Source organism: Ceratotherium simum, chromosome 27, assembly GCF_057802395.1.
Source record: "Ceratotherium simum simum isolate JZ-2026a chromosome 27, ASM5780239v1, whole genome shotgun sequence".
Lineage (NCBI taxonomy): Eukaryota > Metazoa > Chordata > Mammalia > Perissodactyla > Rhinocerotidae > Ceratotherium > Ceratotherium simum.
The window spans coordinates 2,194,388-2,219,494 of NC_141926.1; the positions used below are offsets into that span (position 1 = coordinate 2,194,388).

General features: G+C 51.2%; 1 protein-coding gene across 1 annotated transcript; it reads left to right on the forward strand.

The window, feature by feature from the left end:
• Positions 1-3,671: 3,671 nt before the first annotated feature.
• On the forward strand, positions 3,672-24,416 carry PTTG1IP (PTTG1 interacting protein). The gene is made up of 6 exons (XM_004429665.3): positions 3,672-3,888; positions 11,108-11,160; positions 14,633-14,741; positions 18,340-18,511; positions 19,533-19,579; positions 22,314-24,416. Exons 1-6 carry the CDS (start codon positions 3,774-3,776, stop codon positions 22,358-22,360), a joined length of 543 nt encoding a protein of 180 aa, XP_004429722.1. The 5' UTR covers positions 3,672-3,773; the 3' UTR covers positions 22,361-24,416.
• The last annotated feature ends 691 nt before the right edge of the window (positions 24,417-25,107 follow it).

Consider the following 25,107-nt stretch of genomic DNA (forward strand, 5'->3'; position numbering starts at 1 on the left):
CCAGGGAGTTCTGACTTCATTGCGGGGGGCGGGCAGGGGGTGGGTGGCTGGAATCGCTGCTTCTAAATGTTCCTCAGGTGGTGTCTGTGGCCAGCCGGGGTTGAAACCTGCTGACCCTCTGTCTTTTCTGCCTCTGTCCTTCCTTCCTTCCGCCCTGGAGCCCTGCTGACCCAGCCTGTCTAAGAGCTGCCACACACCTTTCCAGATCCCTCCAAGGCAAGTCCAAAGTCCAAGGCCCTCAAGTGCTCCCTTTTCCTCAGCTGTGCTGAAAATGAGATCTCCCAGTGTTAACGATCTCGGAGGTTTAATGTGTTACCTGCCCAGGTAGCCGCTTCACTCTTTACAAGGCCTTTCTGGAAGTAATTCTTTAACTTACTAAGGAATGTACTCGTAATGATGAACAAAATCAAATGGCACACTGACCAGGAATGAAAACAACTCTGGTGAAAATGCCCATCATGTGACTCCAATTTGCACAGTTCCAGGGTGGAGGCCCTGGCATTCCAAAACCACCAGAGCTTGACCTCAGCCCACCGGGCTGGTCTGTGCCCGTGGGCAGCCCTTTCCATTGCAGTGCGCTCAATGAATATTTCCCTTAAATTGCCACCATTGTAATGTGTCAGTTTAATTCCTTACCCATCTTTCTTTTTGGGAAAATCATACCCTCTTTCAATTCCAGACTGCAAACAGAGTAATCATCCTGTTTCTCTGAGAAGTCATTGTAGTTCGTACTTTCTCATAGTGTGTCGTTTAGGTCTTTCCTATGAGCCTGAAGCTCTTTGACAATTAAACGTGTTAAGTTAAACAATGCCGTCCCCTCTGCCTCTGTTTTAAAACAGGAACTTGGGCTCTAGTTACAGAGTATTTTTTGAACTTCTGTGCTACCATATTGTCCCAAAACTCAGAGTATCTTAAAATGTCATTGCTGATGACACTGTTTCAAATGTAGCAGTGTTCACTGTGTCCTGGTTAATGCTTACAAATGCCCACTGTCCTTCAGCTATCATTAAATTAGCATTGTGTGATTGTGCTATTAGGACAAAGAAATGTTGGTTTCCGAGGCCATAGTTCTAAACCCAGGCTGGTGTTTACTCCATTTCTAATAGCAAATGAGTTTTTAGACATCTCTTTATGTAGCAGAAGATCCAAAAAGCGATATGAAGTATTTGAACTGGAAGAGGAAGGTCAGACGTAGTTTACTGCAGTCAAGGGCCCTTTGCGCCTCACATGGACAGAGAGGAACTTTGTCACTTGATGAGGAGCCAGGGTAAATTTGAAGATATGCTCATTAAAACATTTGACGTTGGCACTGACTCGACATCCCAGACCCATGATCTTTCTGTGCAAGGGGCCAGGCTTCATTCTGTGCACCACAGACCAGTGCCATGGGTACCTGGGCTAGCTCGGGTCTGCCCTAAAGGGAAGATCGGGCAAGGTAACTCTGTGCTGTGACCTGCAACCCGCTGGTACCCTCTGGCCTGATTCTGTGACCTCATGATGGTCAGCAGTGCTGTGAGCCGAGCCACGGGCGCTGAAACTCACCGAGGCTGAGTAGCTTGGCGGAGGTCGCAGAGGTAGGAATTGGTGGGGTTGGGATGCCGGCCTCACAGCTCTGATGCGCTGTTCTTCGGACCCCGTGACATTCATTGGACATGCACCCTCTGGGTCCAGTTTACCATAACTGGGTGACAGGGTGTGATGAGGTGTGCTGACTGGTCCTTGTACATCAAAGGAGGCACAAATACACAGCAACCAACTGTGCCCTCCTGGCCAAGAACAGTCTTTCCATACTGGCCCTGGGGGTTGAGGGCAAGTTAATTCTAACCACTTTGGGGCCTTCTCAGGGAGAGGAAGTACAGAAGATTTTATAGGCCACATCCCTGAATTCCAGCATGCTGGAAGAGAGAGAGGGGTGTTCCGATGAGTCTGGACCTTGCCTGCCTCCCCAGGGCTCACCTAGATTCTCAGATTAGACTGCAGCCCACCGCTCGGAATTCACCACAGTGCTTCCCTAGAGGGTTGAGGTACGGGTGGGACAGCAGTGAGACACGACTCAGTAAATGACGTTGGGGCCCTGAAGAAGATAAAAAATGGCAGACACCTCCCCTGTGTCAGACACCTCAACAGCGATGCAGCAGACATCACTAGCTGATCCCAGGACTGCTCCTACCCAGCCAGGGGAGGGCTCTCACCAGGATGATCCAGACAGCCATACTGACCAGACCAAGCTTAGGAGACGCATCTCTTGCTTTCCTAAACAATTCCCAAATCCACTCAACAATTACCAAATCCTCACTCTACTTTGATTATGGAAACAGTCTTAAAAAGAAATCAACTGGACTCTTGCATTATATATTTGTATCACTTCTTGTACAGCCTTAAAAAGAAGCCAGTATTTTAACTACTGAATTTAAAGATACTAAACAACAAGGTCCAATACCATAGAGAGGGCACTAAGTGATGGAGTGACAAGTGACCATAGCGTGAGCAGTTCTCCACAGAGCTGTCAACTTAAAAGGCAAACCCACGTGTTATTTTATCTCCACAGGAGTGTATTTAGAAATAGCCAAAAGAATTGCAACTCAGAATGTGCAAGCTGTGGCAACCGGTAGACAAATCCAGAGGACAAAGGAGGGGGCTGCTTTTATACAGAAATAGGGGGAGAGGGAGGGGCTGAAAGTCCATTGGGGGAGAGAAACAGATCAGGGCAGCAATGGCTTCTCATTGGATGAACTGCAGTGTTTCTCATTGGCTGAGCTGTGGCTTTCTCATTGGCCTGGCGTTCCCAGGTGGGGAGAGAAATCTTCCTTCAGTAGTAAAGTAGTTGTACTTCCTGTGGGAGATGCAAGTCTAGTCTCTTTCTGTTTGGTGTAATTGAGGATGTGATGGGGGTGAGAGCTCCCCCTGCAGGCGTTCCCAACCCAGTTTAGTTAAGGTTTGTCTTATTTCCACAAGGTCAAAGATGGGTCCTGGCAGGGAGGAGCACGCAATCCCAGTGTTTGGGGTCCTGGGGTCCATGGGCATGTGAGAGCGAGAAACGCAGCTTCTCTCAGGACTCTAAAGGAAAGTTTCAATAATAAAAGTCTACACCAAGTTTGAGGTTGTTTTAAATGTTTTTAACTACATAAATAACTAAATCCTCAAACATTACTATCTGAAAGCCGACAAAGTTAAGTAGGGCCCATTTCCGAGGGAGCGGGAGTATGCCCCGCGAGGATCCGACTAATGGCCGAGGGAGCCGGGGCGGGCGGGCTCCTGGGGGGTGGGCCCGGAGGGAGCGCCGTGCCCACGGGGGCGTCCAGGGACCAGGGTGCCGGAGGTGACGGTCTTCCGGGCGGGGGTCGGCGCCGACCGCGTTGGCTCTGCACGGCCCGCGGGACCACCCCAGGAGGGGCGGCAGCACCAGCAAGCCCCAGAACCACCCCCAAGCCCTCGCCGCCCCTTTAGAGGCAAGGCCACGGCGCGCCCCCTCCCCAACACCCCTCCCAGCCGAGCATGCGCACTGAGCCACAGCGAGCCCGCCGCCCGTCAGCCGCGCAGGCGCACTGAGCGACGCCAGGGGGCGGGGAACGCGAGCTGCGGGGGTGGGGGTCGCCGGAGGGCGAGGGACGGGCGAGCAGGGGCGCGCGGCTGCGCACTCGCCTCGCCGCCGCCCTGCCCACTTCCGGCGCGCGGCGCTTCCGGGCAGAGGCTTCCTGGCCCCTGTCCGAGGTGTGGTGCGTCCGGTCGACGACCGACCGACCGACGGACTGACCGGCGGGGCCCCAGCCACCATGGCGTCCGACGGGCCCCGCGGGCTGATGCCGCGGTGGGGACTGTGCCTCGGCGGCGCCGCGCTGCTCCTGCTGCTCCTCCCGGCGGCCGCGGCGCAGGAGCAGCCCGGAGCGGGTGAGGGCGGCCAAGGGGGCACGGGGTCATGTGGGCGGGCGGAGGGGGCCCGGGGTCATGGGGTCGACCGAGGGGACGAGGGGGCGCGGTGGCGGGCGGGGATATGGGGGAGGCGGGGTCGGGGGGGCGGGCGGAGGGGGTGTGGGGTCACGGGGTCACAGCCGCGCCAGGTTGCTGCTCCCTGCGCGCTGCGGTCTGCGGGGGCGGCCGCGGGTCCAGCCTTTGGCCCCGTCGGGCCGGTGGAGCCGCAGCGGGATGTGCCCACGGGAAAAGAAGGGGCCGAGCGGCTGGCCCACGCGTGGGTGTGTCAGGGGGTCCAGATGGCGCCCGGCCGTGCTGCGCGTTTCCGCGGGCCTGCAGTGGCGGCCTAGCTTAGCACACTGTTTTCTCGCTGAAGCTCACCGCGACCCTCGGAAAGATTGGGGGGCCGGTGTCCAGGCCACGCCCGTCGAGGGTTGCGAGGGCCGGGGCTCATGTCCCAGGGCCCTGCTTCACGCAGGAGGCCTGGGTGGGGCCCTTATGGCCAGCCTCACCGCGCACGTGAAGATTCCTCCGAGGATCTCCAAGACTGTCGTGAAGGCAGGAAAGCACAGGCCGTGGCATTTGCCACCTGGAAGCCAGCTGATCCCTTTTCACACTCTCCAGACCTGCAGTGGGCGTTCTTCATGGGTTTATCCCACCTGTTTTTATTTACCACCTGTGCCAGGTGCTGAGCCGGTAGTTCTTATGTATCCTTGAGCTGAGGTCCTGGAGAGACTGACTAGAAAGCAAGCCATGGGGGGCGGGCGGTGAATAAGGGGAGTGCATGGAAGAAAGTGCACGACCTGAGGCCCAAAGAGTTCTAGAAACTGAGTATTGCTGGAGGTGGCTTCCTGTGGGCAGAGCAGGGCCTGATGGGTTGTCTGGAGGCTGGTGGAAATCTGGGAAGGGTTAAAGCTGGGGACTGTTGTGGGACCTGTTGCAGAATGTCCCTCTCTGACTGCTGTGTGGAGTCCCCACGTGATCACTAGTTGTGGGTAACAGAGCCACAGGAGGCCGCTTAACCTGTTTCATGATGTTTACAAGTAGCATGGACCGGGGCCCAGCACAAGGGGCAGTTTGTCCTCAGCTGATCTCAGCCCAGGCTTCGTTTAGTACAGCCCAGCGCCTTTCCTCTAGGTGACCTTGTGGAACGTTTATTCTAGGGCAGGACTGCTTGAGTGTCCTCTAATCTACTTCCAGGTGTATGTGTGTATATGTCTGTGATGTTCACAATGCAGCGTCCTGGCGTGTGTTAATGAAGCAGTCGGGTTGCACTGCATAGGGAACTTTTGGTCCAAACTGAGTTCTAAGCTCAAACGTGGAATGAATACTTTTTACCAAACAGAATGGCTATCTGCCAAGAGTCTGTGATTTTGAAAGAATGTGTTTATTACCGATGGCTGGGGGGAGGGGGGGTGCCCTTACCAGAGTGGGCGTGTCTGGAAACGCCCTGAAGCCTCCTGTTTATTACCGATGGCTGGGGTGGGGGGGTGCCCTTACCAGAGGGGGCGTGTCCGGAAACGCCCGGAAGCCTCCTGTTTGGCTGCTCTGCTTTCCATGCTGCCCTGGGCTTCTGAAGCTGCAGAGCCCCCGTGTGAGATGAGTGGGAGTGTCCTGTGACGGTCTGGGAGGTGAACCAGACTGTCACTCTAGCATTTCAGGTGACAAGCAGCTCCTTCTCTAGCCACACGGCATTCCACTTACCACCAACGAAGCTGGAGGCTGCTCTTGTTTCCTTCAGCTCACAGGGATTCCTCTCTGTCCCAGGGTACACCCCAAGTCTTCAGTGGGTGGGAGGGGGTGGACGGTTGTTTGTCTTGTCAGCAGTGCCTTCAAGTGGGAGGAATGGTGTCCTGCTGGGATGGTGTTTACGCCCCCGTGCCCTGGGGTCTGCATTCGCCTTTCCTTGGAGAGAGGTGCTGTTCCAGCATGGAGGTCCCCCTCCCACACCGTGTGTGCTTGTGCGAGATTTTCACCACTTGTCATGCTTCAGGCATGTGACTGCACTATTTTGTCTTCCTTGCAAGCACATTAGTCAAGGTTCTCCAGAGAAACAGAACCAACAGGATATGCACAGCTATAGAGAAAGAGAGTTATTATAAGGGACTAGGTCACACGACTATGGAGGCTAAGAAGTCCCATGATCTGCCGTCTGTAAGCTGGAGACCCAGGAGAGCTGGTGGGGTCCAAATAGGAAGGCCCGAGAACCAGAGGAGCCAGGGGTGTAAGTCCCAGTCTGAGTCTGAAGGCCTGAGAACCAGGAGCACCGATGTCCGAGGACCGGGCAAGATGGATGTCCCAGCTCAAACAAAAAGTGAATTCATCCTTCCTCTTGCTTTTGTTCTGTTGGAGCCCCCCAACAGTTTGGACGATGCCCACCTGCATTGGTGAGGGCAATGTTTACTCGGTCTATCAATTCTGATGCTAATCTCCCTTGAAACACCCTCACAGACACATCCTGAAACAGTGTTTTACCAGCTATCTGGGCATCCCTTAGCCCGTTCAAGTTGACATACAAAATTAACCACAAGTATGTAAATTCAAAGAATACATCACAGCAATACAAAATCAACAATTTCTGATGTTTTCTTGTATGCTTTGGTGGAGAGGAGACATTGGGAACTTGTGAGGTATTGAAGATCTTTGGAGCGGAATTTTTTAAATTAAAGAAGTCTTCATGGGCCCTGGACCTCACCAATTGTGTATGGGGTCAGACTCGATCCCAGAGTTTCATCTTTACATTCCGGGGGAAGACGACCCCTAAAAGGACCTCAATCTGTTGTCCTAAACAGAGGGATCCAAAGGAACTTGGTGGTGGCCAGTGCAGGTCAGCGAGGTGGGGGTCCACCGGACTGCTCCTTACAGTGGGGGCTGGATTTGGAGGGGGTCCGTATTCTTCTGCCCACTACTCTCTGAGAGCCAGGGCAGGTTGTACGGGATGGTATGGTACGTAGGCACACGGTACATGTTTTTGATCTGTAGTATGCTCTCCATGTCTTTCTTTTCTCCTGAGATGGTAGGATGAGCAGGACTCTCCGTGCCTCTGTCACTGCGGTGCAGGCACCATGCCCGATCTAGGGGCTTGTTCTACTGCTCAGGGGCACGGCCACTTGCAGCCTTCTGGCCTGTTGTGTGACACATGCACGATAAATAATATACTTATTAATTTCCTTATTATTTAAAAATATAGGTCTTTACACGTGCTAGTGTGTGTCTTTTTGTGCTTAATCAGTTGACTCACCTGAAACTTTAGGGAAAAACTCAAAAATGGTCCTGGGTTAGTGTATCTTAAAGAACTTTTTTTTCTTTTCATTTAATTTCCAAAGTGCATGAGAAAGTTCTCTAATTATTGATGATTAGACTCTTTTAGTTGAAGATTTTCAGTCGTAGGACTTCAGAAGTCAGGACGTTCACATTCAGCGTTAGACCTAAGAAACACAAGGGCATTTTTTAACTTATCTGACTTTCAGCACGTGGTTTTCCCTATCCATGATGAGATAGGGTATGTGTCCTCTTAGAGAAGTAAAGCTCCCTGTCTTTGGAGCAGTAGCAAATGGTTAATGTCTTTTCCTTTCTAACTGGGCAAGACGGTGTGCTGTTTTCAAGGGAGAGAATGGAATGACCTTTTCCTGGCTCTGAGCTTATTTTCGTGAGAACTGTTGACATTTCTCCCTCTGGTGAAAACCTGCCCTGTTCTTGGCCCACTGGGAGCAGGAGGGGGGCTAGGCAATTTCCTTGGCCTTCTCCTCCCTCGCCTCTCTGTTTACTCAAACTGGCCCATAATCCAGAGGCCCTGGGGTGGACAGGGTTTATGGTGTGTATCTGGAGCTCAGTTGTTTTAGTTCACACAAGACCAGTTATCAAAAAGACTTCAAAAATGAAAGTTCCCATGAAAAAGTTCCTGTACTTGGTCACGCCTGCTGCCTCTGGCCACTCTATTAAGATTGATGAGAAGGAAGTGCGTCCTTTCTTGTAGAAATTGTCAAAATGGACTGGAGAGAGGGTTTGTTAGGTGGTTCCACTGTGTCTCTCCTGCCTAACTCTATTTAGGAAAATTTCAAAGCTGCAGAAGAGTTGGAGGAATAAACAGTGCAGTGAATTCCTGACCCCCTTTCTGTTCCCAGCCTTTGCAGTGTTTACTTGGCTGCTCCCTCTCTGTCTGCTTGTTGAGTTTTTAGCCAGACTTTTGAGAGTTTGAGAGTAAATTGTGGTGTGGCCCCTTACCCCTAAATTCTTCAGAGTGTGTCCCCTAAGAACGAAGACATTCTTTTACATAACAAATATAATGATCAAAATATGGACATTTATCATGGGTACGATGTTTGACTTGACGTACGTCCACGTACAGTTTACCAGTTACCCAGTAATGTCCTTCCGTCCCCCCCATCCGGGCTCATGGGGTACATTAGTTGTCATGTCTCTTCATCTCCATTCACCTGGGACAGCTCCTCAGTCTGTCTGTGTTTTCAGAAAGGCACTTTGTGGAAGGACCCTCAATTCGGTCTTGTCTGGTTTCCTCTGATTCGATTCAGGTGTGTTTTGGCAGGATTCAACCACTCAGTGACTGTCCTTCTCCTTCATCCCCCAGGACGCACCTGCTGTCACTTCGTCCCATTGTTGTACGGTCACAGGTTACTGTGTTGGTACTTTGGTCACTTCTAAGGAGCTGTTTTCTCTTCATAAGTGATGACTAAACTGGGGAGGTGCTTTGAGGCTAAATATCCTGCCACTCCACGAGAGGGCACGGTGGCCTTTGCATCCGTGTTGACTGATGGTTGTGGAATGGAGGCTCTTGGCTCATAGCTTCTACCCCTGCTAGTTGGCCTTTTCTGCGTTTATTTCATGTCAGTGTGAATTCATGGGCTATTCAAGAGATTCGAGTCCATTACTGTCACTCACTTTGATGTTTAATTTGTCCCAATGTGGCAAGGAGGACCCCCTCCAAGCCGGCTTCTGGGTCCTTTTGCCATTTACCCATAAGTTGGTGCCACTTTCTGGCATAGCAAGCTGTCCCAGGTCCTTTCTCTGCCCGTGTTCTGGAATCAGCTGTTTCTCCAAGGAGACCTTGTTCCTTTTAGTGGGGAACAGTGTCTAGAAACCAAGACCTGGGCACCGCCTGTGCCCCGTGCTGAGGGATGTCGTCTTTTCTAGGTCCTTTAGGTGGACAGAGCTGGGAGGCGAGTTTTCAGTCAGGAGTTGGCCACCCAGCACCACAGGGGTCTTCGCCCTCTGCAGCTCCACCCTGGCTTCTACCCTCCCCACGGTGCCAGGGCACTGGGGACTGAAACGTCAGCGGTGCTGTTCTTATCTAAGTGCCACTGTCACCTGTCAGCAGTGCTTGGAGTAATCAAGGTGTTTCAGGGGTTGTCAATTTTCTTTACCTTCCTAGGACTAAATAAAATCTTGTTCTGAGTGAAGTAGCTTAAATAAGCTTCAGCATAAAGCTGATAGCAACCACCAGAGACTCTGCAAAGAATACGGCTTTATAATTGCTGTAGAATCATGTGTGACAGAGTGTGCTTCATTTCAAATAAAATAGGACTTTATTTAGAAAATGGAATGTAGGGGACTAGACTGGCGACTGGAAGAACCCCCAGCCATTTCAAAGTAAGCACCAGTGTACTCTATGTATTAGTCCCTCTGGGAAACACAAGGAATAAAATGGGAACCTAAAGCTAAAGCTCTTTTTCCTGCATTTTGTTATGAAAATCTTCAAACATACAGCAAAGCTGAAAGAATTGTACAGTGGACTCTCACATACCCAACACTCAGGTTTTGTCATTCACATTTTGTTGTACTCATCTGTCCACGTGTCACCCCGCATGCTTCTGTTAACGCATTTTAAAGTAAATGACACACATCGCGCACTCCCCCCAGACCTGACCGCACATGTTGTGACCTAGAGTTCAACATTCGTCTTTTCTCTTGAGATTTTACATACGATAAAATGCAGGAATCTTACCTGTGCTGGTGGATGAGTTGCACCCGTGTGACCCTGACCCCTATCGAGCACCAGAACGCAGCCTTCTTTCCAGAAGGTTCAGGCCTTTCCCACCTGTTGTTGCCCAGGCCACCACTGTCCTTTTTAGCCTGTAGATGTTTCACCTGTTCCCAAACCGCATCTCCGTGGCGTCATGCGATGTGGTCTTTTGTGGAAGCCTTCTTTTAGTCCACACCATGTTTTCAAGACCCATCTGTGTTTTATGTGCACAGTGCACTAGTTTTTATGGCTGCATAGTGTTCCACTGTGTGACTGTCCCACTGTGTCCATCCTCCTATACATGGACATCTGGGCAGTTCTCAGCTTTTGGCTATTATTACCAAGTAAGTTGCTGTGAACTCTCCTGTACAAGTCTTTCTGTGGGTGTGTGTTCTAATTTTTCTTGGGGAAAATACGTTAAGTGTGGAATTGCTGAGTCATAAGGTAGACACATGTCTGTTTACTGAGCAGATGCCAGGCCTTTTCTTCAAGTGGTTGAACCATTTTGCCTTCCCCCCAACACTGTGAGAGTAGAGTTCCCATTTGCTTTACATCCTCGTCAACATTTAGTATTGTCAATCGTTTTAATTTTAGCCATTCTGGTGGGTATTTTGTGATTCCTGGTGACTAATGAGGTTGTGCACAGAGACTTTTAAAAGTGTGTGTGTGTTTAAGGGGTGATGTGGGGTAAATAGCAGCTGCTTGATAGTGTATTGGGGGTTCTGTATTCGTACAGTAGTTCTTTACTTCTCATTAGCTTGAGTTCCAGAGCTGTCAGCTGTGTGGGGTATGACCCCTTCCTGTATCAACAGTACTGTGAACAGTGGCTAGAGCCCCGGGGTACTCCTCAGGATTGGAACCAGCTTCTCTCTCTGGGTGCTGGGAGTATATCCCTGCCTGGGGGGGTGCTGGTCAGGGGCTGGGGCCTGGCCTTGCTGTGGACTTGGGTTCCAGAGAGTCTCTCTCATGAGCCAGGAGGCCTCGGCGATTCGATTCGTGGTAGTGGTTCACAACAGCAGCTCCGCCCCTGAGGGTGAGATGGGGAAAGCGTTACCTTTGTGTGCTGAGTCCTCTTTCCTGGAAGACCCCTTGCTGGGAGGAACCTGTGCGTGCTGCTCTTGGGGCCGGGAGGAGATATTCCACCCCCCACCCACCCTGCCGTCCTGGCTGACGCTGACGCTGCATGGTCCTCAGTGGTCTGTGTTCTTCTCCCTGCAGCTTGTTCTCAGAACACAAACAGAACCTGTGAAGAATGCCTGAGAAACGTCTCTGTAAGTAGCCCCGGGGTCAGCACGGGTCCTAAAACAGCCCACTTCCTCTCACTCCAGAGGGTCAGTGTGTGTGTCAGGGGTTCTGCTCTTTGGGGTGTGTGGAGGTATTTTTCATGGTAGGTATTAAATACTCTTTTAGCCTTTCTCGGGCATATTAAACGTCTCATGAGAACTGCAGATACCATCCTGAGCATCATTAATATGGATTATCAAACTCCCGAAGCAGGTGATCAGGATTATAAGATGTGTAAGTCGGGGCCCCGTGGCTGGAAACATGTGCAAGCTGGTTGGGAAGCCTCAGGCCTCGCTGAGGCCGGCGGGCTTGGCGTTGGGTGAGCGTGGTGTTCAGAAGCAGGAGGGGTCGGGGAGAGGGGAGCAGGGAGGATGCACGCTGGGCTGGGGCTCATAAGTGGCCTCTAATCTATGTTAACCTGTTAACTGTTAACCTGTGACCAGGGCTTTTCTGCAGGTGTCAATAGACCGTAGAGGCCTTGGGGGCAGGGGCTGTGGCTCCATTTTGCAGATGGGCCCCTGAGACATGGAGGGGAGTGCCCAGAGCCCTTCCCATCCACCACCTTGGACAAATGTAGAATGACATGTATCCATCATTATAATATCACACAGAGCATTTTCACTGCCCTGAACTGAGCTGCGAGTTCAGCTCTCCTAAGGGCCCTGCCAGGAGGGCTGCCCATAACCTTGAACCACAGTCTTAAGAGTGTGTATCCCATGTTCTCCATCAGTTGTCAGGTGTTGGAGAAGGAGTGAGAGCAAGGAGAGATGCACGCGGTCTGATCAGTGAGGGTCATAGAGGGCATCTAGTCAGTGGGGTCAGGGTCAGTCCATAGCTGGGAGGGAAGATCGGAAACTGCACTAGGGAAGACTCGGAGCTGGGATGTTCAGATGATGTCCCCAGTTCTTTTAAGTCCCTGTGTGACCTTGAGCAAGAGGGTAGCTACTCAAGAGGGTAGCACAGGCCCGAGGCTCGTGGGGGTCACGTCCAGATGGGTTGTCCTGGGATCTAACACGTAGGTGTATGTGCAGCTGGCTGTCAGGAGAAGTAGAGAGTGATGCTGGGGAAACTTGTCCTCCCCGCCCCCCGAGCCTGTAGAGGATTTGTGGGAACAGCTGCCTTGTTAGGGTCCTGCTGCCGCCCCTCTTGGCCGCTCCCGATTCAGCAGCACCTCGCTGCGAGTCTCCAGCCCTGTTTCACCACAGCCCCGTGTGGTCAGCGTTGAGAAGCCGAGGAAGCTGGCCCGGGGCGGGGATGGCTAGGAGAGAAAACAACCTTCTGTGGGGCCTAGGCCTGGGGACTCTGGGGGAGGCCGCCCCCCTCCCTCCAGTCGGGTTTTAGAATTAACCACATAGCCTGGGGTTTTCTTTCCCTGGCAGTGGGGTTTGATGCATGAGACAGGTCAGGAGAGATTTATCAGATGATTTCTGCTCTAAGACGTTAGCTGTGTTTTCAAAAGAGAACTCCACCCCAGGGGGAAGTGTTGTAGGTTCCAGACATACCGTGTCAGGAGGTGGCACTTAGGTGCACACTTGCGTTTGCTGATTAAAAATTGAAGGAGCCCTTACTACAGTTTCCGATCTTGCCATTGCTAACGCTGAACTTGCTCAGGTGGTCTGGTCCTTACAGGTGGTGTTTTTTTGATGGTGCTTCTCTTTAGTCTCCGGATTTTTCTATTGGAAGTCATTTCTGCCATAAAAACAGCTCAGTGGTCTGCTTTGCCTTGCAGTTCTGAGAGCACTTCTGCAGCCTTGTCCGGTTTGCCTTTCTGGGAGGGAGTATGATCGAGGTATCCGAGGCACAGTGCAGCTGAGGGATGTGCACAGACCACAGTGGGGTGGACACTTCAGCTGAAGGCCTGACCCCCACTCTGAACCCAGACAGATCGAGTCAGAAATGCAGGGTGCAGAGGTGCACACGGACGTGGGGATGAAGGCCAGGGTGAGGGACAGACCTGCACGTGCCCACCCTGGAGTCATACTGGTTTCTGGAGGGAGGTGTGGGTGCCTGGGAGGCCTGACGAGGAGCCTGAGCAGGCTAGAAGGGCGGCTGAGGGCACGCTGTCCTGTGGGTGCTGCCTGAGTTGTTCATATTTGCGTATTACTTCATTAATCTAAAACACACAAAAATAAGCAACCACAACAAAACCACAAAAGAGAATTTATCCTAGTGAACTCCTATGGCTTTTGGTAAAACTGTCATATAAACATGGAAAATTAGACATTTAAAACTTGAGCTATTTGAAAATGGAGGATTTACCAAAAATTATTAAGCCAGGACAGAACCGCTAAAATGGAAGATATTCTTGAGCGGCCAAAATAAAGGTTTTACTGCTGTTTGTTTAGTACGCTCTAAACCATTTTAAACAGAAGACACTGAAGTGGGCGCTGGGTCAGTAGCCCTGGGGAGGCCCAGGTCTGCGTTTGATGTCTCTGTGATACACTGTCACCCTCACCTGGGGGAGAAACACCATGATTTCTGTCCTGTTAAAAACTCAAAGAAAAAAACTGGAACTGTTACCTTTGAGATTTAAAATACCAACAAAGTCCTGACCTGGGCTTTGGTCAGCACCTGGGTTGGGTGCTGCCTGACCCGCACTTCCCTGGCTGCCAGTGTCCACCCGGCTTGGGGAACGCTGTCATGGCCGCAGGGCCACAGCTGTGGGCTCCTGTGCGCTGGTGTAACGGCAGTGTCTCTGCACCTTGTCCACCTCGCCCCTGGCATCTTAGGGACTCAGACCAGAGCATCTGCAAGGTTCCCTCTGGCTCTCCAGTTCTGGGCAGATGCCTTTGAGCTTTAGTTGCATGTCTTAAAGATAACGCTGCCCACTCAGTGCAGTTGCAGAGGTCAAAGGTAGGATCTTTACATAGTGATTACCAAAAGTCCATAAAACTGATACTTAATGAGCTCTCCAGGCTTGGTCTCGTCTTCCCGGGATACTTCAGTGAAGCGCACCAGTGCCTGCCCTCCTGCAGAGCAGCCAAGATTGGCCTGGCATGCACGTGCGCAGTGTGTTAGCAGGTGGTGGTGCTGTGGAAAGGATGGAGGTGAGGGAGGGGCATGGGGAAGTGGGGGCAGTTTTAAGTAGGTTGCTCAGGGTAGGCCTCCTGGAGGAGTTCAAGGAGCCACACGTGTCTAGGGAGCTCCAGGCAGAAGGAGCAGGTCGTGCAAAGGCCCAGGGCCTGGGGCCAGGAGCCACCTGTAGCTTTCAGGACCAGCATGGAGGCTGCATGGCCGGGCAGGGTGCCTAGTGGAAGAGGTTTGAGTGACATGGCCTTGTTGAGCAGGATGGTGTTGAGCCACTGTGTTGGGGTGGGGGCAAAGGTCACTGCAGTCCCCAAGGGGATGCGGACACTGCGGTTGGTGGTAGAGGTGGTGGCAGGGGTCGGATCCTGGGCAGTCTGGTCCTTTGGTGTTTACATTGCATTTCTGATGTCATCTGTCATCCGTCTCTTTCAGTGTCTCTGGTGCAACACCAACAAGGCGTGCCTGGACTACCCAGTGACAAAAGTCCTGCCTCCTGGGTCTCTCTGTAAGCTGAGTTCTGCACGCTGGGGCGTTTGCTGGGGTAAGTCATTGTTTTCATTGGCTTCTTGCAAGATCAGTGCTGGTTTGAAAATTCTAGTTGTGCCCAGTTCACATAAGCTGCCAGAAAACACACTGCCAGTGGTTCTCTGATGTTCCCAGTGGGAAGGTGGGAAGCCAGTGAGAGCTCGAGCTGTCTGGGAAAACAGCGGGGGTCCCCGGGATTTGGCAGCCCACTGTCAAGGCCGAGGGGGCGAGGCGAGCTTGAGGCTTTTTGGACGTCTCAGCACACTATGTCTTGGTGTTCGTGTGCCTCCTTGACCCCTCCTGCAGGTTCCCATGGGGGCCCCGACTCCCTGAGTTAGGAGTCCCTGCTCAGCAAGGCCATGGCCCTGCCGTGTCTCACGTGTCTCTTTCCGTCCTCGTGTGGTTGACTTTACAGGGATTCTTTCGTTAGAGAAATCAGCCCTTGATGAGGTCCAAACTGTTTCCTAGTTTGCCGTTTTAAGTTCGTTTGTGGTGTGCTTTGCTGCATGGGGTTCATTTTTATGTAGATGGGTTTATTAATCTTTCCCTTTTTGGCTTCAGGTCCTGGGGTCATACAGAGGCCACCTGGCCTCCTGGTGGGAAAGGAGCCAGTGTTTTCTTAGAGCACTTGGGTGATTCATTTTGTGTGTGTGCGTCTCGGATCCATCTGCAGCTTATTCCTTATTTGTCTGTCTTTTTTCTAATTGATTTCCATCTGAGAATCTGTCTGCCTGCATCTGAAACAGCTCACTTCTGGGGTCGGGGCCCCAGGGAATCCAGAAGTCTGTGTGGTTGTGGGACGCTTGGTGTGTGTGTGTGCACACACGTCCATCACATCCACCCAGCTGGCCATTCTCTCTGCCATCCTCCAACCAGAACGGCTTTGCTGGGCCTCACTGCCCTCTGCTTCCATATCAGAAGATGGCTGTCTTCTCCATGGAGCGTTTCCTCACCATCTGTTCCACGGAGGCAATGCGTGGACCCGGGAACCCTTGGCATTTTGAGCATTAACTGTTAAGATGTTTTTAAATTGAGGCGTAACTTCTCATGAAATGCACGCTTCTTAAGTCTCCCTCTCTGTAGACTATAGTCTATAGAACATAAACACACATGTATATATACATACATGTAGTCAGTGAACTTTTACATAGGTATACAGGTAATCACCACTCAGCAAAATATATAGACCATTTCCAGCGCTCACGGCCTGTCCCTGCCAGGACCCCATGCGTAACCACTGTACTGACTTTCCCTCAGGGATTAGTGCCGCCGGTTCCTGCCTTCCGTAGAAAGGAGACCATTTGCTGCTGTATCTGACTTCTCATTCAGCAGGAATCTAAGACTGGTGATGTCACATGCACCAGTTTGTCTCATTGCTGTGCAGTGTTCCACAGGCGTTTATCCTTTCTACTGCTGGTGGGCATTTGGGTTGTATACAGCAGCACTGGAATTCCTGTGTGGGGTGGGCACCAGCACTGTCTTCCACTGGGCATGTATGTGGGAGCGGAATTGCTGGATCATGGCATACATTAATGTTTAGCCTTATTAGGTTAAACTGCCAAACATTTTTCAAGAGTGGCTGTACCAGTTTACACTCCTCCAAGCAATGTGGAAGTTCCAGTTGTTCCATGTCTCTGTCAACACTTGGGGTAATCAGTCATCTTCATTTTAGTCCATCTGGTGGGTGTGAAGTTGTATCTCATTGTGGTTTTAGTTTGCATTTCTCTGATAACTGGTGTTGAGCACCTTTTCAAATGTCAGGCATTTTTGATAATTCTCTTGTACAATGAAATTCCTGCCCTAGGGCTATGGGGATGGCTGAACACATGACACCCAACACTGGACAGATGGGACCCCCAGCAGTTTATTAGTGATGTATAGTCACAGCCCGGGGGAGGGAGACACCGCACGTGACACAGGGTCACACGGGAGAATGAGCCAGGGGCTGTGGGAGGCAGGCTCTGTAGTGACAAGAGGGTGTGGTGCCCCCTGGTTCCCAAGAAAGATATGCTGGGCTTGTTTCATTCCGAGTCTGGCGTGGAACTGGAGCCTGCTACTCAGGGATAAGCAGGCGCTGCTCCTGGTCTCCACGGTAGGGAGGGTTGTTTGGCTGGGGCCTCATCTGCGGGAGCAGAGCGGGGAGGGGAATGTGGTTGGACTGTTGGAGGCCCTCCTGGTTTCACCAGATGTCCAGGCAGCACTTACTACTCATTTCAGGCCTCACGACACAGGTGCCTTTTATTCTTTCAAATAACACTAAAGCTGTTTTGGAGTAAACAGATTTTAGAGCCAGGTATCTTACTGGTTTTTAAACTTGATTATTCTAGAGTTCTGTAGTCAAAAAGTTATACCATCTGCTATTGAAGGTCTCCTTTCTAATTATACCTATCACTACTATTTCTTGCGATTCTAGCACTTCAGAACAGGTCAAAAGAAAAAAAAACACATGATTAGAAGCTCAGAAGGCATTTGATCAGATTTAAGACCTGTTCCTGATTTTTAAAATACTCGAGTAAATGACAAGTGAGTGTGTGAAGCCAGCAGCCAACCTAACGTGTGTATCTCAGGGTCCATGCAGGGACAGTGGGGAGGCACCAGGGCACTCGATGTCAGCCCCCCTCCTCCAGGCAGGACACTCGCCCTACAGACACTGCCCCAGCACAGCCCAGAAACCAGTGAGAGTAGAGCTGGTCAGCTCTGTGTGGGGCATGATGTTAACTTCTGTTTCAGGAGACAAATCTAGCTGCTGTGGGATGTGCATGTGGTGGTGACGCCACTGTCCAGGGCGGAGTTTGCTCTGGCAAGTCTTCAGTGGCTGTTTTAATTGGATGACTGAAAACACATTTGCAAAAACGGTATCGGCATGTTCTTTGATTGACTCTGGCTTGAATTGAATTGAATAGAAAAATATTGACTGGTTTTACTGTATAAATCCTTAAGAGAAATTGAAAAGAATTATAAAACTTGTTTTAAGTTTGTATTTGTCTCTGAAGTCTGGTCTTGACAGGAAATCATAAAATCACTTGATGCTGTTGGTTGGCCGTTTTCAGTCCCCTAAGAGGAGGGTAACCCAGCTGTCCTGAGGCTCCAGGGTCCTTCCTCCTGCAGGCTGTGGTCGGAAGTGTGTTCCTGCTGGGAAACCTATAATGCTCTTGACTTTGATCTAAATAAGCAAATAAGCTGCCTCAGGCTTGACTGTGTTTCTGGGAGTTTCACGAAACGCAGTTTAGATGTCTCAGGGGAGTCTAAATACACAGCTGAGTGTTCTCTTTTTGCTTTTATTAACTTATCTCAGGCTCGAAACATCTTTTCAGTATCAGGTGGTGAGGAGATCTGCCCTGTAACTCCTCTCCATTGTGGTTAATTGATCGACTGTAAATAAGGCACGAATATGTATCTGGAAGAAGACTCCTGGCAGGCCTGCCTGCTCTCCGCGGGCGGCCTGCCTGGGGTGCTCAGCCTCAGGCTCTCCAAGCCCCAGTCCCTTCAGCCGGCTGAGGGGGAACCCCACTTGTGCTCCTTGTTCTAAGATAACTCGCTGCCAGGAGGGAGTGGTGCTTTTAGTGCTGGGGTCCCTCCTTAAAGCGGTTCTAACTGCACGCCTGAATTTCCAGTGAACTTCGAGGCATTGATTATTGCCATGTCGGTGTTGGGGGGAGCCATCCTCCTGGGCATCGCCGTCTGCTGCTGCTGCTGCTGCCAGAGGAAGAGGAGCCGGAAGCCAGACAAGAGTGAGGAGAAGGCCATGCGCGAGCGAGAAGAGAGGAGGATACGGCAGGAGGAAAGGTGAGGTCACGCGTGAATTCCCATTTGGGACGAGTTCACTTCAAGGAGACTCAGATCTGGAAGGCAGTGGAAAGCGATTTTTGTAAGTCACGATCTTTCTCCACTTTTAAAAATTAAGAGTGTGCTGAGCGTCTGTGGGGTTTTCTGTTTTGTGGTATAAAAGGTGAGAAACTGTGCGGGGCCCTAGCAAGTGGCCCCTGCTTGGGTGTCACGGCGTGCGGCTTCCTGTCTGTTTCCACGAGTTGGATAAATGAGGGTTGCAGCTGGCGGAGGGGTCCTGTTGACGAGTCCGTGGCTGTTGGTTCTCAGGGTGGCAGGGGCGGGTCCTTTGAGGCGGTTTGCCCAGCTGCCCATTTACGGTGAGCAGGCGGTGGCGCAGAGAGGGAGGAAAGCATTTGATTGGGGTCACCTGCCTGCCTGGTGACTGGTGCCCTGGGCCAGGTTGGCTCTCATGTGTCGCCAGTGCTCTGATGAACAGCACTTTCCTGGTTATAGAGCACTTTGGCGAGTGTGTATGATGGGGCCGCAAGACAGCCCTTGGCGGCGGTGAGGTGGGTCACTCTTCCCTGCCCAACAAGGGACAGGGTAGTGGCTCAGGGAGGTGCTGATGGTCAGGCTTAAGGCTGGACAAGTTTCCATGCTGTCACCCTGAAGCCACGTGACCCTAAATAAAAACTAACAATCACGTGTTCCCAAACATCTTCAGAACCCAGCATGAGGTTTTTACTGATCGGTACATTTTCTTCATATAAAAAAAGTTTTTAAAAATCACGCTATCAGACACTTGAATTGCTTTTATTGAAATAAAGAGTGACACAATATTGGAGCAGCCTCAGAAAATTGTGGTCATTGTCACCCCACCTGTCCTAATGGGAGTGTAGCCCCATGGCTTAGCTCGTCCCCCACTTTCATTCTGGGAGATGAGAATACACCCACAGTGTCTTCTGCTGAAGGAAACAAAAGGTACATCTTTTTAAATCACATTGTATTTTGGTGCTAAGTGAAATTTCTTTGTTTTTAGGAGAGCAGAGATGAAGTCAAGACATGATGAAATCAGGAGAAAATATGGTAAGGATGGATTGACTCTCCACTGTAATTGGTTAGGAACCGATGCCAAGCCGTCTTTGTCGTTAGTGAAGCCTCGTGAGGTCTGGCTGTAGGATTTGGGCTGTGGCATCCTTCTCTGGGTTCATCCACAGGCACAGAAAGACGTCTCTCCTGGGAAAAGCAGCTGGCTTTTTAGTGGAACTGTAGTGAACTAATTCGCCTGAATGTCTGGGAAGATGAAGCCTCAGAATATCTTTCTCAACCATACTTCTCCTGGATGCTTGTTTGCTCGTGAAGCACTGGCGCTTCACCGTGGCCGCTGTGGCCCCTGTCTGTTCTGTCGTCGTCTTTCCCCTAAGGTGTGGTGGCCCGAGGAACTGCAGGGCTGGGGTCTCTGTCTCCCCTGCCGTCCCTTCACCCTGTGTGTGTTGCTCTCTCCCCACCTCTGGGTGTGGCAGGCACATTCCTTTGTGAAAGCGTCAGCCAAAACTGAGGGCCTGCCACTGCTTTCCCTGTTGCCTAGGCGTTCTATCCTGGTTTGGTTTTGATTTCTGTTTGCAGAGTTTGGGGGTGTGACTGTTTGTTCAGTGTTTGAGAGCACTAAATCTGCTCTTGTGTTGAGTGGGTTCCGTGCTGATTTCCATGTCCATGGACAACATGAGCGTTTCTGCTCCCGCTCGGTGACTGCTCGGCCCTCGGCGATGACGGCCCAGCCTGAGCTGCTATGCTTCCCTTGACCTCGTAACCTGAGCATCGTGCGCCACATGTTAAGTGAGCCAGGCAGCTGTGCTAATAGCTAAATCGATCAGGGAGATGTCAAAATCTTTTCCAGCTGATGCACTCACTTTGAAGTCCTCTGTTTGCATAAGGAAATACATATTTTAGTGGTATTTTAGGATCCTACTCACTAATGTGGTCAATCCAGAAGGCTCACTTCCCTCTGCAGGGGCTTTTGGGGCTCTGGGCTGTGCACGTTGATTCAGCTTGGCCCACTGGCTGGACGTCCTTCTCCCGGTCTATACTGACGTCCTCCAAAGGTCACACCCTCATGCTCTGGACCCAGGTTCCGCCTCCAGGTGTTGGTTCCGGGGCCCGAGGCTGCCCCTGCTGCTGGGTCTCCTGTGTAAGGCGAGACGTCCAATGGCTGATAGAGCCTTTCCCCGTGTGTTCGTGCCCACGGCACTAACCCCGGTGTCCCGTCCTCCCCTGACCCGTTTTCCCGGGTCCCCGGCCTGGGTAGTGATGGGTTCCCAGGTGAAATTCCCTTGTCAAGTAGCCTCAGTGTGTCACCTTCCCTCCCTCCCTGGGCGTCTCTGCCTGTCTCGGCACTTCTGACTCCACAGAGCCCTTCCTACACCTGGGCTGGCTGCAGTGGCAAAGTGCAGGCGTGAGGTGAGGCCATGGCTTTGTCTTTCCAGGAAGAAATGAGCCCCTGGCCGAAGCAGCTGGCCCAGGCAGAGCCTTGAGCTTGAAGCCCGAGCCTGCCCTCGGATGCTCCGGGGAAGGGCGCCGGGGGATGGGCTGCCCCTGGCCAGGTCTGAGGGACCGACCCAGCTCCGGGCTGTCGGGGGCTGAGAGAGAACCCCCCTCCGCCCTTTCCCTTCAGGTTCTTATGGCTGGCCAAAGCCTTAACAAGACAGGTTGTTCCTACTGTGTCGATGGTTAATTTGACCTTTAATTGCACTGGTCAAAGGAACTTGTCAAGCCAGTTTATAATACAGCCCAGTGAACAGCCTGGACTTTGGAAGGCCCAGCTACCAGGAAGACTTCCTGGAGCCCGCGGTGTCGGGGGAGGAAGGCATGTGAGCGCGCTTGGTTCAGTTAACACCCTAAATACCAGCGCCCACAACACCCTTCTCTCAGTGTTAGAAGGGGCGTGATTTCCTTATCACAGAAAAGTTTACCTCTCTTGTTCCCTCTGCGCTCGAAGGAGAGCCAGGAGCTGTTTGTTTTTTCAACCAGCCCTGAACAAGACTGCTTGTGTTGGCATTTGGCACATGAGCACTCTGTACTGAAGCAGCCTGTGCCCTTCCTCCCCAGGCCTGGGCCCTCTGTCCTCCAACAGGAGGGAGGCACCAGATGAGCATCCTCTGTGCAGCCCCGCCTCCTCCTCTGCTCTCATCTGTTCCCCACCCCTTCCCCCCACACAAAAGAACCTGCAGTAAGGAGATTTGTGGCAGTGGCTCCAGAGAAGTTTGGTATATTATACAGATTTTTTGAGAGAGGGAGAGTGTGTGTGTTCCCTCAATGCAAAGAGAAAAGCACCGTAGATTTCCTTTTATGGTTAAATACACACTTTATCACAGTTATGTCGTAACACTTGACAGTTAAATTCATGGTCACCTTAGTTCTTTTTGCAGCCTTAATTCTATAAGTTAGTCAGCATTTATAAGGACATATAAAGTCAGGTGGTTTTGTTTTGTTTTTTTCTGTATAGCGTTAGCCAACCACTGTGGGAAGAAATTTTGACGTATTTGCTGATTCTCTCGAAGAGAAATTAAGAAATTTAAAGTCTTCATTTCTTAGGATCTGTTTTTCTTAGAATTATTGTTTTCCATTAAGTTTTATTTCGATTTTAAGGTCAGCTGTGGTTTGACTTTGAAAAGAGGTTAAGCATAGTATTTGAACTTGCTTAGATTTGAACACCATTTTTCTTACAGCCTCAGTAAATCTTCGCATAAAAATTGTATTGCTTTCTTGAGTTCTGTTTCCCACTGGCTGAGTGCATTTATAATCAAGTCTGTTTTGTTTTCAGGTTTGTTTAAAGAAGAAAACCCATATGCTCGATTTGAAAACAACTAAAGGGCACTTCCCGGTGTGCCAAGCTGTCCCAAAGCCTCTCCTCGGGACAGCGGTCAGCAGAGACCCCGCCTTGGCCTGCCCCCGCCCTTGAGGAAGCGGGCCTGCAGGGACGCTGCCCCGAGAGCACCGTCCTGCTCTTGCCCTGCGGCCCCGCGAGCTTCTGCCCTGTTCTCTCTGGTTCTGTATTCAGTCACTGAGACACTGAGCCTATCGGGGTTTCTGTTTCTGTTTTTGTTTTTAATTTGAGGAGGAAATGCGCACATTCCACTCCTCTTCTCAGTTTGTAATTGCAAACTATACTGCATAACAACACTAACGCCTGGCTGATTCTTTCTCCATTCTCGCATCGCAGCAGCGGAAGTCTTGCCTTCCTCTCTGCTCACTAGCAAGCTTCACGAAGCCGCGAAGGAAGGTTGTCTTTCCTTGTGTCACAGGAGAATGGACCCGTCCCCCGTCACTTCCTCGTGAAAGCACAGATGGCAGCTCTGTGTCCGTGTCCACAGTCTCCCACGTGCTAATTCAGGCGGCTCTCTGTTGAACACAGTGTCAGGACATAGTCTGATAACCTTCCTGAGCCCAGGTTCACTGAGTGGCGTTGAGGCGTAGTTAACATCACCTTAAATCTTTTTCCTTTTTTTGTTTTTTAATAGTTCTTGGATTTTATTCCCCCACCTAAAAGATTTCATCAAAAAGCTTTACTGTCAAAGTTCAGACCACTTGCTGGATGATTTTTTAGTTTGTGTTTAGTACTGGAACATCAAGACTTTCCTAGTGGAAACTTGAATGATAAATGAAGTTTTAAAACAGCATCCCTCAGAGCAGTTGCTGGTGGTAGTGTGTGCCGGCGGTGGGCTGGAGAGGCTGTGACTGCCTTGCTCTTTCTTCTCAGCCCCGTTGACAGCAGTTGTCAGGTCCCTGGTGCGGTCACACTGCCTCTGAAGTGCTCTCCCGAGTCTCTGAGACTCTACCTACCTGGCAGGCTGTCTGCGAGGTGGTCATATGGTAGCCGAGGGTGCCCACAGGTCCGCCCTCAGGAGGAAGAAGGGACCATTCACCAGCCAACTCCTCTGCAGGGCTCTGCACCTGGGAGGCAGGGGGCCAGGGCCAGCTCAAGAGATTCCCGTGCACCACATGGAGACACTGACGGTCCTGCTCATAAGACGACTCCCAGCCCCGAGCCACGCGCCTTTGGCTCAGGCGAGCTGTGAGAATTCCCTCAGAGCGGCACCTTGCAAGGTGGTCAGCACCTCCAGGTGCTCTGTGGGGCCACATGTGGTGGTTCCATTTCTTTCCGATCAGAATATGTGGCTTCAGTAAACAGACCGAGCGCTTCGTGGCAGGGGCAGCAGCAGACAATGAAGTCACTGTGTCAACAGCCTTTCTTAAATCTGAAAATAGTTCGAGTTGCCAGATTGCCTTGAATTAGAAAAACATTTAGCTTTGGGAAAGGAGGTCAGCAGGCACATAAAATGAGTGACGTACATTCCATTTTCTACTCATAATGTATCACGCTGTGGAGATTGAAGTTCACAGGCCGATCAACGTGATTAAAACATCACCAGATGCCTTAATGGCACCTTTTTAACCATGTGATCTGTGCTGTGAATTTCTACCCTGAAATTTTCACTAAGAAACTAATCAAACGAATTTTCTGACTTCTTGGGCATTTGATGGCAATTTAAAGTATTATGAAACATTCTAGATATTTTATAGCAGCCTGCAATTTTTCTACTGTTTATTCATAAAAGAGTTTGTAATAGACTTCAGTGAGCTTTGTATTAATCCAGTAGTATATATGTAAAATCACACTGCTTCTGGAATTGAGGTTGTGGAGCTGGAGGTGGAGCTAGGACTTGTTAGGCAGGAGCCTTTAATCCTGTCACACGGAATAGAGCCTGCGCCAGGGTGTCCGCAGGACGGCCTCAGTCCATCTGCTTTTTTCTGAAATAGTACTAAGAACAGCCAAAAATTGTAACCTCAAGGAAACCATGAAGTTTGGCGTGCCTTACTTTTTAACAAGTTTCCAATAAATAGTTTAATACTTGCTTTTATTAAATACTCTGTGTTGCGTGTGTTTCATTTCTCGATGGTGGTGACACCATTACTTGGAGGGCGAGGGCAGTTAGACTTTGTAGATCAAGATGGACTTCTGGACCTGTCGCAGGATGTGGGAGCAGTCTCCCAACTCGAATGCACCTGGCGACAGAACGGACTGCGCTGTGTACTGAAGTTGTCCCCCTGCTCCAGCCCACCATTGGGTCTCCTGCCAGTGCACCCCGAAGACGTGGGGCTGGACTGCTCGCAGGTGAAGGCGTGACTGTCAGCACTCGGGGATCTGCCTGCCCCACCTGTGTTGTCCTGCTTAGCTGGAACCAGACACAAAGAACTTAGAGAAAGCAGCTCTGTCTTTGAGGTTTGCAGTTGGTGCCCCTATGTGAAACACGTCACTGTCCACGAACACCTTCCCCCCCGGGGGGTCTTCAGTGCCTGCTTGTGGGGAGCGGCCTGTCCTTTCTCGCGGTTGCTGCTGACCTGTTTTTACCATTGTGTCAGTCGCTGGGACTCCAGGACTCCAGGATCTGTGCTGCGAGAGTCAGTGTTCTGTGACGTTGGTCAGCCTGTGGGTGCTGTGGTCCCCGTGGGACATGCAAGCCTGCCCAGCATGCCCAGCTGCACTCAGCCCACTTCCGGGTCAAAGTACATAGACAGGAACACCCGGTTCTTCATTCCAGAATGTCTGAAGGTTA